We start from the raw sequence: 13,963 nt of genomic DNA on the forward strand, positions 1-13,963 counted from the left end.
TACCATCCACAATTACTTATCTGCCGACATTAAAGCCAGAAAGTAGTCAAGACCCAGCCCACACTGATAGTCTGATTGCTCTCATTGCCAAGTGAACAATGCACTTCTACACTAATAAGCAATGCCTAAGTCTTCAACACTAATGCCTTAGGTAGCCCTGGTCAACTGGCCCACTCTGATTCTCTGCAGCCCACTACCGCCTTATTGAGGCTGACAAACTACTCAATAATCACCTTTGAATCTTTTTTTCTTCACAATCCTACACTTACAGTCCTAGAACTCAGTATTGAACACGTCTTCACAGAATCTCCTCTACCTTTTTTCATGCTGTAGCCTAGATGCAGACTAATCCCACACGGAGCCTTTGAAACCAGCTCCTCTCCTTCACATGCAAAGCCATGTGCTAAATTACTCATTAAGAGCAGCTGTGACTCATTCAACAGGTTCTTCCAATGAGTAGTTATCCATCCTGTGACAATATGGAAGAAGCTACCCAGCCATGTTTTTGAAGCCAATACCCTGGTTTGTTTCAAGAAACCACTAGATGAAATCTATTTATTAAAGGGCAGAAGGGTTACCTCTCTGTAATCTTTCTTCTTCAGGGCCACCTGTTGCTACAGTTTGTGAGCAGGGCTATTGTAATGGGACCTTTGACAACAAAATGCCTGACCTTTAAATTACATCAAACAATTTTTTAAAATCTGCTTAATACAGCTGAGCAGGTACCCTGAATTGCAACAGTACAGTGTTTTTCTTCACTAATAGTAAAATTGTACTAAGTCAATTTAATGTGTAATTTATGTAAATTATATTTATATTATTTTCATTCTTTTCTGTTTTTAATATTTAGGTCTTTCTGTGAAGCTGTGCACTGTAGACCTATTACTCAACTTTTCTCCATAGTTTCTCAACACTGTTCTGAAGTCTTTCCAAAAGTCTTCAAGCCAAGTTAAAAGCTCTATATCAGAACATGACGTTGATATTTAGGGGGTTGTGTATGATTTTGGAACATGCACAGTGCCAAGAAAATGTGAATCCCTGATATAATTATGGAAATCGCCATTTCTTATCCTTCTTTAAGCAACAGTGGTCTTTTCTTAAATAGCCAAAAGGGTTTATATCGACCAATTCAGTATTTTCTGTGTGATGTAATGATGTATGATGTAGAAAAAAAATGAATAAGTTCAGTGTAGCTGAAGTTGTAGTCTATGTTGCACAATTGAGGGGATAACTAGAATCTGGTGGTAGAGTAACTGGGTACTAAGTAAACAAGGACTGCGTTTGGGCTAATTATGTTTTAGGTCTAAAATATTCAAAGTAAGATAACATACATAAAATATACAACCTAGAGGGTTCATAAACTTTTTTCAGGAACTACATGGCAGCACTCTGGTCCCTGTCAGCTAGGGAATTTAATAATTTTGAATGCAACATTTAGAATATTCCCAAGAGTATTGCTTCACGTCACAGGAAATGATTGGCCAGCAACCCATATCTCATCATCCTTTCCAGATCATGAATGCTGTTTGTGTGTGTTTTAAATCAAATAATTTTCCTTCTTTTGGTATTTTACTTTTGATTCTCTGGCTTGAAGGAATCAATCAAATTTCAGTCATCTTTGTAGAATGAAATAACTCCTTACACAGTTGGAGTTAACACAGCTTTAACTACAAAGGAGTCAAAAGACATTGCGTTTGACACTGTCTCCAATGTCAAACTCAACCCACTCTGCTGAGCCAATTGTAGTACCCCACTGGTGGAAGCCTAACATTCAAGCCACTGGCTTTTGCATTGTATGTCCATACCCATGGTCTGAATAGAGACTTTGAGTGCTTGAGCTACTTGGGTACTGTAATATACTTAATTTAATGAAGCTCCTGTAAACATGCGCAGGTTGGGTTTCCCTCAGCCAGGAGAGTTACATCCATCAATGTTCTAATCACTTTATCCAATACAGGGTCATAAGGGAGTCAGAGCCTATCCTGGCAAGCAACGGGCGTAAGGCAGGATAGAGCCTGGACAGGACGCCAACTACAGGACACACACAGATACAAACCCACACAGACTAATACCAGGGTCGGTTTTCCCTGTAGCCAGTACATTGCCAGTATGTCTTTGGACTGTGGGAGGAAATCAGAGCAAACCCATGTGAACAGAGGGAGAACATGCATACTCCACACAGACAGCACGCCAGGAACCAGGCCCAGGGCCACAGTGCGGCAAGGCAGCAATGTTACTTTTGCGCCACCATGCCACACCAGGTGAGTTACAGTCCATTTTAAACATGTTACACTAGTAAATGTCTGTCTCATAACATTAATTAGAATTCACCAGACTACTGAAATGGTTGGAATTGAATCCTAGAAGGGGATGAGTGTGGGAAAACAATATAGTCCCCCAAAACAATGTCTGTTCCTCATTTATTGAGTGAGTGCCCCACAGGTGGATTTGCTGTGGTTAAAATTTTGCTGAAAGAGAAACAGAAAGAGAAGCCTATCAAAGCACCTACAGATGCTGTTTTCAAACTTTAGAAAATTACCATCAGTAGGTTTGTATCAGTTCCAGATGAACCTGGGGAAACTACAACATCTGCAACTATTCTACTGCAATTATAGAGACTGTTTTGCCTATCTCAAAAAAATAGTGCTGAACTTTAAAAAGCTTTCTGGGAATACCCCCATATCAGGAAACCAAACCTTTTCTAATAAACCCTCTCGCACTTGGTTTCTCAGAAAGAGGAAGTCAAAACCAAGCTGATGTTCTTTTTCAAGTGTCTTTTAAAAAGTACACAATTAGGGCCACGATCTGTACTATTCACAAGTGTAACACTAAAAAAAGAACATGACCCATAACTGAAGTAAAATCTCTTTATTTTTAGGGAATATTTTGACCCTCCAGAAACTAAAAAAAGGCTGCCCAGCTTTTATCTGGGTCATAGCATAGTTATTACAATCTATTCATAGTGATGTAACATTTGACTAAAATAAGCAACTATCACTCACAGGAGGTTATAACCACCTTTTGAAATCTAAGTCCCTTTACTTCACTTGCTCAGATTTCCCTTGTCGAAAGTCAAGTCACTTGACTTTGAAGGGCTTCCTCAGTCACAGCAGTTATGTCACCCACCTCCATCTTGCCCTGTATCTCCAGGCAGCACTGAGCTTCACTGCACTTTGACAGCACCACTGGAGAGGAAAACAAAGTGAAAGTACACACTGTTCTGTTTTGATTAGGCCATATGGTCGAGCAAGCAAGGGAAAGATATATTGGAAGTGTGATTGGAACTGTGCATTCATTGGTACTTATCATTAAGAGTGTATCACAGAGACAGAATGTGAAGAACATCAGGAAACCTTGTGATGACAATATGTCAATCAGCCCATAGGCACTTTTTCCCTTTTACTACACAATGTGATAAACCCCTCAGCTCCAAAATTTAGTTTAACAAGATCGCAGCTTAACCACCTCACAATGACACAGTCTAGATCCTACACCTTGTCCCAGAGGCCCACACACCTGGTTTGTGTTCCAGTCCGGCACTCTGTCACCCAATTGAAACCTTAACAGACTTACTTATAGGACTAATTCAAACTGTGTGACTGTTTTCAGCTCTTAAACCTGCAGGAGGTTGGCCTTTTATTGTGCATTTCATGAGTAAAATAAAATGGGACTTTTGAGTAGGAAAAAAAAAGTTGCAAATATTTCACTCAAGCAAGCTTTTAGTTCAATTGATGTTTCAAATATGTGACTAAGTTCATCTGGAAGGAAAACCTGTGGTCCTCCAGGATCAGGACTGGTAACGCCTGACCTAACAATCCATCCATTTTCGAATGGCTTCGTCACATACAGTACGAGGTCGTGAGGAAGCTGGAGTCCATCCCAGCAAGCACTGGGCACAAGGCATGGTGCACCCTGGGCACGTCAGTCTATCACACACACACACAAGCACACACTCACTCCAGGACCAGCTTTTCCTAGAAGCCAATTAATCAATCAGCAAGTCTTTGGACTGTGGGAGGACACCAGAGTGCCCAGAGGAAACCAACGGCCACTGAGAGAGAACATATAAACTCCACACAGACAGTACCCCAGGTCTGGAATTGAACCTTGGGCCACAGCAGTGTGAGGTAGCAATACTAACCACTGTGCCTACGTGCTGCCCCCATTTCCTAACCACTCTATCTCATACCCGATCTGCCCAATATGTTCAAAACTCAGTCAAAAAAGGCTTTTCTAGTATTAGCATGAAACTGATTTTTGCAGTTTTGCCTTTATCTTGTGCTTGCAGAGCATAATTTGAAACAACTGATATGGGTGACCTTGTTGTCTTATGAAACTATAGAATGTGCCAGTGAAATCTCCTGATAAAACACTGATCTCTTTCAGTCTGTCCTCGTAATTCACATGACTCTTTGCTTCTTGTCTTGGGACTTTTTTTCTGCAGCATAAATATCATTTCATTTTTGTTGTTGTTGATGTAAGAGGATTGCAGTCACCCGAGATGTCTGTCTGTCTTACTTGGCAAGAGCATGAAAAAATCAACAGTCAAAACATAAAGCAGCTCCAGGTCAAAATACGTCTGGAGTCTCTTGTGTATTGAGTATATATTTATGGGCTTACCAAGAAAGCCAAAATACTTCCGCTGTGTGACTGCAGCTGAACATCAGAAGAAACATATCACTCAAAGCATGTACGATTTTGATAGTTAAAGTACAGATCTTTTTGGATATTGATTACATTTTGGCATCTTGATTAATTGACCACAGTGATAGACTGGCAACCCATCCAGGACATATGCTACCTTGTGCCTATTGCTTGAAAGGCTTAAGGAGAAAAGGCTCTGGCTTCTCCATGATCCTGTATTGGATAAAATGGTTAGAAAATAGGATGAAAAGAGAAGAAAGGAAACACAACATTTCGGCTTTGGGGCCTTCTTAGGGTGTTACACCCACCCAAAGAAGGCTCCACAGCCAAAATGTTGTTTCCCTTCTTCTCTTTTCAGCATGGAATAAACGTTTACTTTTTCCTTTGCAGCCTACACATGCTGATGCAGCTACCCACCAGAAAATACGATGGATGTATTGATTAATTGACCATTCACAATTGACCACATTACACTTGCATGACATTGTTGCATAATCACTGAATCACCTCATTAGTGAGGGAGTTAACTAAGCTGAGGGCATGAGGTAATGAACCTGATGAATATCAAGAATGGTGAAAATCAAGGGTAAAAAAAACACAGAAGGGAACCAATATGGTCTACTTATCAAGAGAACACCCTCTCGTCACCTATATGTTGGAGACTGACCTAAGATGATGACATGTCACTCACTGTCTGGGATGTTCACAGCCATGAATTTGAAACCTAGCAAGGCACACAACCCATCATGAATAGGCTACAGAATAGGCTACATACCACAAGTATGTACACTGATTCAAGATCGATCATCATCATCCAGGTGAGATGGCTTAGCAAGTGTGGGAGTTTCTATACAGTTCCACTTGTAGAGAATGACGGCAACCAGACTGCAAGACACAACATTACTCACGTGTTTGGACCTCATCCTGATGTGGCACCAGTTCAGGAGGATCACTCATCAATCATGGATAGGCTAAAATCCTAATGGGCTTGTAGAGATGAGTATGTGACAGTTACTCCATGGATGCCCCAGTCACCAGACATTGACTTGGTGGAATGATCTGAGACAATGTGCCTCACCTTAGCTCAGAGATCAGAGCTAAGCCTCAAGCTTATCCAATAGAAGAAAAATGGGGAGCATCCAAGACAGCATCTGCAAAGCATGCGTCACAGATACGGTATTGCTTATAACAATAGCAACCTGCATTACAAGTTTGTGACTTTTGCAGTAGAGGTCCTGTAGATGACAAATCTTACACAGCATAATGAATTTGCTGATGTCCTATCTGTTCAGTAACATTTCTGTCCATTTTCCTCAAAGTAATATTGTGAATCTGTTGCAGTTGAAAGTTGCACGATGGCACAGTGACAGTGGTTAGCATTGCTGCCTCCCAATTCCAGACCTGGTTTGCTATCTGCATTGAGTTTGTATGTTCTCCCCATCTTCAATGGGGTTTCCTATAGGTGGAATATAGGTTTCCCCCAACAGTGCAAAAAGACAGTGGTAGGTTAATTGGCTTCTGGGAAAACTGATCCTGGTGTGAGTGTGTGCCCGCCTGTGCTTGTGTGAGCCCTCCAGGGTGGATCCTGCCTTGCGCCTGCTTGCCAGGACTGGCTCCGGCTCTCCTGCGATCCTGAATTGCAAGAGGCGATTATAAAATGGATGGATGTTTACATTGTGTACTCTGATGTACTGTAAAGCAAGAGAACCAAAGAAGAGGTTTGTGTGATTAGAACCTTCTATACCACCAGTTTAAACAGGTAAGTCTGAGCTGAATTGAAGGTGATTGTTGGCTGTGTGATTGACTGATGGCAGTTTGATCAATAGGTGAGAATACATCATTAAACCATTTGACTAAATACAGTTGAGCCCATCTGGAGGAACAAAACTAAACAGCTTTCCTCTTGTACCCAGATCTAAGAAACAACATCAAGGGAAAACACGATAAAAGAATGAAGTGCTGGCAACAAATCAAAACGCCTCCAGAAAATGTGTGAGGTGGTTACAGATCCTGCAAAAGAAATTAGGAAATTTAGAGGGGAAAGCCTCATATATAGACCTCAATATTTTAATAATAATAACAATAGGAGCTATCACACACAGTGTGAAAAAGAAGAGTCATCCTAGACTACCCATATTAACAGACTGAGAATTTAGAATCACATCGGTTTTAGATTTGACTCGTTCTGTGACACTGCTCTAGTGTTACCCCCTGATTGATTTGTTATGTGTAATTGTGAAGCATTTTCAAAAACTTTTTTTAGTCATTTTCAAAATAGTGCGTGGCGTTTGTATATTAACTCCATGTTTGTTTGGGTTTCCTCTGGGTGCTCTGGTTTCCTCCCACAGTCCAAAAACCCGCTGGCAGGGGAATTGGTCTCTGGGAAAATTCACCCTGCTGTGAGTGTGTGCCTGTCTGTGTTTTTGTCTGTCTGCCCTGCGATGGACTTCCAGGAAAAAGACCTTACAGACCTTACGTTCCAGGAACAAGACCTTATACAGACACAGACACGGATACACTCCCACCAGGACAACTTTTTCCAGAAGCCAGTTACCCCACCAGTACATCTTTGGACTGTGAGAGAAAACCCACACAAACACAGGGAGAACATACAAACTCCTTGCAGACAACAGAAGTGAACCCAGGCAGCAATGCCAACCAGTGCGCCATCTGCCACTCCAGTTATAAGAAATAATAATTAGAAAAAAGCAGTACCAGTTATAAAATGCTTTAAATTATTTTTTATTACCACAGTGCATTAAACAAAGGACAGCCCCAGACATTATGTTTGTTTTCATTTGAAACATTCCACTGAATTAAAAAATATACTATATATTGCTAAGCACAATATCAACATTCCAAAATGTCACTTTTTCTTGCAAATGAACATATATTTGACTTTTTTTAAAGTGGTTGTTGTGCAGCATAAAAAGGTTTTGAATTCTGGGTTTCTACCAAAAATAATAACAAAGGCCTTAAACATCAGCCTGCGATGGTTGATAATGGTGGAACATTTCTTATTCTGAAAAGCAGAAAATTGCACAGTGGAATGTGGACAAAGAGATCACATTTGAAAATTAAAGGAAAAGCAAGAGCCCTCAATGAAACCCAGCCGGTTGTGGAATGTTGTTACGTTTTTTTTCTGCCAAGCTTCATATGCTACTGAATACTTTCAACTGAAAGTACCTGGCTTTATCCCACTTAGGAGAGTAGGCGGAATATTGACCTGACAGCAGCAGGTTTCTTACCAAGGTAACAGGTCTAAAACTGAACAGCAACTTTACAGCTTTACTGCAGTGCTTATACAAAGAATGTCACATACAGTACCAATCAGCCCTTTGATGAATCAGACAATTCAGAAGACAGCCTTTATCCCAGAACACTAATGGTCAGAGAGTTTCCTCTATTCCTGACCTTTTCTGCCCCACACTGTAGCACTGTGCCCTGTTGCTTCAAGTGATTCCAGGGATTTTGTGAAAGCTCACAGATGTTGGAAAAAAAAACCTTGGGATTTAATTAAACATACAAATTCCTACAAAAGCTGTGACAAGGTCTGATGCACAGTCTACCTCAAAAGCTCATAAATGGAACAAGGACAAGTGTAGGCATTATGTATAGGCCTCAGAAACAGGAGGCACTCCCTTGCACAGATACAGTAGTTGTGGGCGTATAACACAAACGTTCAGCCATAGACACAGAAGCTGATGTCTAGATACTCTTCCAGAGAAACCAGGGTTTCTTCCAGGGTTGATAAGACTTTTAGATCAAGAAGCTACTTGGCAATCCAACGAACAAGGTCAACTCAATGCTTTTCTCTGATTTTGCTTTTTTTTGTCATATGCAATAAGTCAACTAAGCATTTTTGGGAGGTGTATTTTGAAACCAGTTTCTTTGAAACCTCTTTAATCCCTAAAATACAGTGTATTATACATTCATCCATCCATTTCTCAACCACTTCATACAAAGTTGGACAGAGCTGGACAGACACACTCACACCAGGACCAGTTCTTCCAGAAGCCAATTCACCTAAAATGTATCTTTTTGGACTGTGGGAGGAAACCCCCGCAAACATAGAGAGAACATACAAACTCCATGCAGACAGTACAGCAATTTCTGCAGGTCTGGATTTGATCTCAGGGCCGTAGCACTGTGAGGCAATCCTAACCACTGTGTCACTGTGCTGCTGTGATATTATATAATTCAATGTAATTGAGGCCATACACTTTTGTGTGTACACAATATTATATATTGTATATAATATATATTACAGAACATGTATTTTTGCATTAAACTGGTACTTTTTTTAAAACTGTTGATGGTTTGCCTTGTCTGTGTTTAAAATTACTACACTAGATAATACTCAGAAACAACCATGAGAAAACTATGGCTGACCCTTCTTCAATAATCTCAGGTGGAAAGGTGGTGTATCCATTAAAATAGTTAAAAAATGCAGCTCTAAAATAATGAGAGTACTGTATGTACAGTATGCAACACACAAGCACAAACTAGAGCACAAACAAGCACTATAAGGTAGCTTACCCTTTCCTATTATGGCGGGCATGATAGTGCCCAATTGTACATAGTAAATAGGGTATGATGACCAATAGTACAGATCCAGTGATCCAAAAAGACAATTTCATTATTTTTGTGTGTCCAATTGAATGTGTCGGGGATCATTTTTGGAATTTGACAGTTTTGTGTTTTTAAAGTGCTTAAACACTTATACAAATACACTATTGTCTTAATACATAAGTAATCATTACTTGTTTTACACAATAAACCTTGATCTAAAGCAACCAGCCTGTCCTGCTGGTGGAAAAGGGACAAACCTGTTATCCTGTGAAGTTTCATAGGGGGGACTGGATAGGACAGTGAGCTACAAGGGGGGAAATCATGGAAGGACTTCAACTTAAAGCGGATTTACAACAGGTGAGGACAAAATACGTAAAATATAACAAGAAAAGTGGTTCAGTGTTTCCAGATTTCAAAAAAGCAAAAAACCATTATTACATATGAGTGCATTTAGATGCAACTGCGTGAGTAAGATCTGGTTGTTTAATCACACACACAGCAATGTTTTTGTACATAGTGTGACATTCAATTACAATACACTGCAATTTTCCTGTTCATATTAATCACACTGGTCACTGTGCTCTGAAAACTTGGCACAGTGCGTGTATTACACAACACGCCATCTCAAATAGCATTTTGAAATGTAAAAATAAGAAAACTATAAGTTATATTAGAAACACAAGCACTATTCATCTAGTTTTAATCTAAAGCACGCAGTTTTACAACAATTTGTTAAGTGCACAGTGACGTGGTCAAATCGAGAGAGCTATGTGGGGCTGAATTCACAACTTGAGTCTTGAGGGCAGTACGTGTGGGTGCGAGTCTTTCTTTTTTATGTCTAGAGGTCACACCAGCTTGTACTTCACAAATGAGCAATCCCACTCTCTTTTTCAACTGCGTTTGTTTTCATGAAAACAGCAGTCACTGCCCAAACATAAACACTCCGGTTACTGGTACCCTTTTTCTGAACACCACAGTACAAGTGACTCAACAAGATGAGTAATATGGGGGTTCCCTGGCCCAGTTATAAAATACCTGCTCTGGCCATCACTCTGTGTATTTACACAGCTGTGAGTGTGCTTGTGTGTACAGTGGAAGCAATGATTGCTTATTATTCTCCTATTCTTGTTGTGTGTAACAGGGAACCACAGTTTAACCTTAAGCTGCCCACTGGCCATGATCCCGGTAAAGCTCTTAGCAGAGGGATTTAGGTTTTTATAAAAATTATACTGTTCCTGAATAACTGGAAGAAAGCATGAGCACACAGTAGTGTCCCGTAAAATGAGCAAAACAAAAACATTCTGCATTTCCTCCTTTTCAATCCTGTGAAGTTTTTTGCTCCTATTGATTATTCCTACTAATAATGTTTTCCTTGTTTGCACAGGATCTCCCAGATTAAGTAAATAACACAGATCAGCTGTTGATCCTAACAAGAGGTAAGAACAGCAAAACAACTGATTGCTGTTACTTATTTTACCGGGAGAGTCACTGCAAGTCAGGCCAATACCTTATCAGTCAACACATGATGAATAGCAACTACAGCACTAAGTTACAGATTTTTTAAAATTGGCTTTTGTATTGCGATGTCACTAATACATGACATCATTTGAGTTCTTAAAGTGGATATCAATATGAATTAAGGTCTTATTGTTACTAGTCCATGGAAGTGTGACATAGGCATCAACATTAGAAAACCTGCTGTAATGCCTTTTACAATCACTAATAGTCCACAAATTAGATCCATCGTACTGTCATGCCAACATATTTATTTTAAAGGTTAAAAAAAACTTTGCTGTGTAGTGGGGCTCCTCACTTCTATCAATCACACTGTTGTCAATGGCTCCTCCTCTGCTGATTGGTTGAGGTCCATACGGATCTCCAAGGTCCCCTGCCTCTCACTGGTGGACTGCGTTGGGTGCTGGACAATGGTGGTCTGGGACAGGCGGCCTAATGAGGACATGGGCCGATCCCTGAATGACCGCGCAGAGGCTGGTTAGACCAGGACAGAAAGAGCAGAGAAAGGGGTGATTATGGATCCTTTCCAACCAGCTGTTCTTTATAAAATGTTAACATATAAAACGATGCTCCATTCTCCCATCTCTCTGACCTGTTTTGTTTTTCAACAACTGCTCCTCTATTATCTTAACAAGCACATGACCCTATCTCATGCACACGATCCCACTGCAAGCACCTGCTGTCAACCTCTGTGTTCCAAGACGCCTTACTGTTCAAGTGGGCTGAACTGTAATCATTTCTCCTTATCTACTATGTTGCATATCTAGATCTGCCTTTCTCCTCCTCTGTATTATGTTTGAGCAGTATTTATGCTGTATTTAAGTTATTAGACTTTTTGTTTATGTTGCATTATCCATCCCTCCATTTTCTGGATAACTGTATCCAATACAGGCTAGCAAGGTAGTCAGAGCCTGTCTCAGCAAGTAACTGCCTTTACATGTAATTCAATTGCACTAGGATCCATAAGCCAGTTTGGGTAAAGAATACAGACAATATCTTTTACATTGCAATGCTGATTATGTTCCTCAACCTTGCAATAATTGTAATATTTACTCCTGGTCTACCATCCGTCTAGTCATCTACTCCTGGTGTACAACTCACCCAGCCATCTACTCCTGGTGCACCATCCACCCACCCAGCCATCTGCTCCTGCTGTACCATCCACCCACCCAGCCATCTACTCCTGGTGCACCATCCACCCACCCAGCCATCTGCTCCTGCTGTACCATCCACCCACCCAGCCATCTACTCCTGGTGCACCATCCACCCACCCAGCCATCTACTCCTGGTGCACCATCCACCCACCCAGCCATCTACTCCTGGTGCACCATCCACCCACCCAGCCATCTACTCCTGGTGCACCATCCACCCACCCAGCCATCTACTCCTGGTGCACCATCCACCCACCCAGCCATCTACTCCTGGTGCACCATCCACCCACCCAGCCATCTACTCCTGGTGCACCATCCACCCACCCAGCCATCTACTCCTGGTGCACCATCCACCCACCCAGCCATCTGCTCCTGCTGTACCATCCGTCTAGTCATCTACTGCTGGTGTACCATCCACCCAGCCACCAGCTTGAGACCATGCTTTCAGACAATTTCTTCTGTTCCATGTCGTGCTTGTTGGTTTCTTCTCTGCATTAGGGACAGTCCCTTCAGCACATCAGCGTGCCAGAGGCTCGTTCGAGGGACAGTGAAATTGAGGTGGCCCACGGGCCCTGCTGAGAGTACCTGAGCGGCTGCGCTGGGTCTTGGCACTCTGGGGGCGGGAAGGGGCTCCAGTGCTCATCTCGGGGGTGCTGGGCTTTTGGGGCAGTGACCGGGTAGCCCTGTCTTTGTTCCTGTTGCTGCCTGCAAAAACCACGTCAGAGCAGCCACAGATGAGAGGGGGTCGTTCGTCATTCTGGAATGCCAAAGCACCTTCCATCTTTCCCACTGGGTTCTCACCCATGGCATGGAATACAGTACATCTCCGCTTTTAGTGTAGTGTGAGTTAACATGCTTCTCCATGCCTCATCTCATTTACTATTTCAAGGAACCTGCGGGTCTGTAGCTCTCCATGGCCTTGTTAATGGAACACATAGACGGTGCTTTGCATTATTTTAATGACAATATTCTCAAACAAGTACCAACAGGCTTTTTAATATGTTTACATAACGAAAGCGGTGCCTGGAGCAGGCCAACATATTGCTCTGAGGTTCTTAATCTTCAAGTCCCCTGCTAGCCAGCAGGATGGAAATACAGATGGAGTAAGTGAAGAAGGCACAGATACAACACGTAAAATGATCATCTTGAGAAGGTTTCATACTGAGCAAACTGGGTTACAGCGATCATTAATTTAAAATCTAATAACATTTTATGTTTCAAATAGGTGAAATATGTGAACATCCTTAGGTATTTTACCGTTGGTTCTTGGGATGGACTGCCTGTCCCACTTACAGGCAGTCAGCCACATGGCCTGCTGATAACAGCTCAAGTGTGCCACTATGGTGAACTGTCAGAACAGTTCAGCCTGCAGAAGCAACCAGCAGTCTCTGACAAGTACATTCAGTACTTGAGGTATAAATATTTCCTGTACTGAACAGTTTGTTCAGCTCTCTGCGCTGCCCACCAGCTGATTTTGGACTGGAATTACAGATTTAGCACTCCTCTGGCATAACAATGGCCCTTAATAAACTAAAGCCTTTATTTGGGTCTATATTTCAGTTCAGCCCTTGTACTGTAGTACATCAAAACAATCTGTCAGCATGCCTAGGATCACCCATCCTGAAGCACTTCAAAGAAAAATTCTGTGCTCAAGATTAATTAAAATATTTTGCAGGATTGGCATGGTCACAATTACTTATTATATCAAATCACATGTCCTCCTTTTTCAATTTCAAGAGCACAAACCTTTCAAGAGTAAGTTGTGATCCACAAAAACAGGATTTAATGTTTGTTTAAAGCTTTCTGCCTGTGTGAGGTCAAACATCATCAGCCTGAGTACTGCAACAGCCACAGATTAAAATAATGAGCCCTTTTTCACACAAAAGCGATTCAACTGTGACAAGACGCCAGCTCGACAGGGCCTGACGCAGGCGATCATTCAATTTGTGCTGCAGGAGCAGAGGTACTATGGAGATGGCCACATTATGTCTGAGGACGGATCACTAACTCAACTGTTAGAACAGAGGAGAGCTTTGCCCTCAATGGCACTGAAAAAATGCTGGCTTTTAGTGACTGTGCAG

General features: G+C 41.6%; 1 protein-coding gene across 4 annotated transcripts in view; it reads right to left on the reverse strand.

Moving 5' to 3' along the window:
* Nucleotides 1-10,962: 10,962 nt before the first annotated feature.
* LOC102689331 (glutamine-rich protein 2) overlaps nt 10,963-13,963 on the reverse strand; it is a 32,873-nt gene continuing 29,872 nt past the window's right edge. For all 4 annotated transcript variants that reach the window (XM_069194461.1, XM_069194464.1, XM_069194462.1 and 1 more), the window contains 2 exons: nt 12,468-12,587; nt 10,963-11,205 (listed from right to left, as the gene is read on the reverse strand). In XM_069194461.1, the coding sequence (XP_069050562.1) occupies nt 11,039-11,205; nt 12,468-12,587 (287 nt within the window). In that variant the 3' untranslated portion in view covers nt 10,963-11,038. The remainder of the gene's footprint in view (nt 11,206-12,467; nt 12,588-13,963) is intronic.

Source organism: Lepisosteus oculatus, chromosome 9, assembly GCF_040954835.1.
Source record: "Lepisosteus oculatus isolate fLepOcu1 chromosome 9, fLepOcu1.hap2, whole genome shotgun sequence".
Taxonomy (NCBI): domain Eukaryota; kingdom Metazoa; phylum Chordata; class Actinopteri; order Semionotiformes; family Lepisosteidae; genus Lepisosteus; species Lepisosteus oculatus.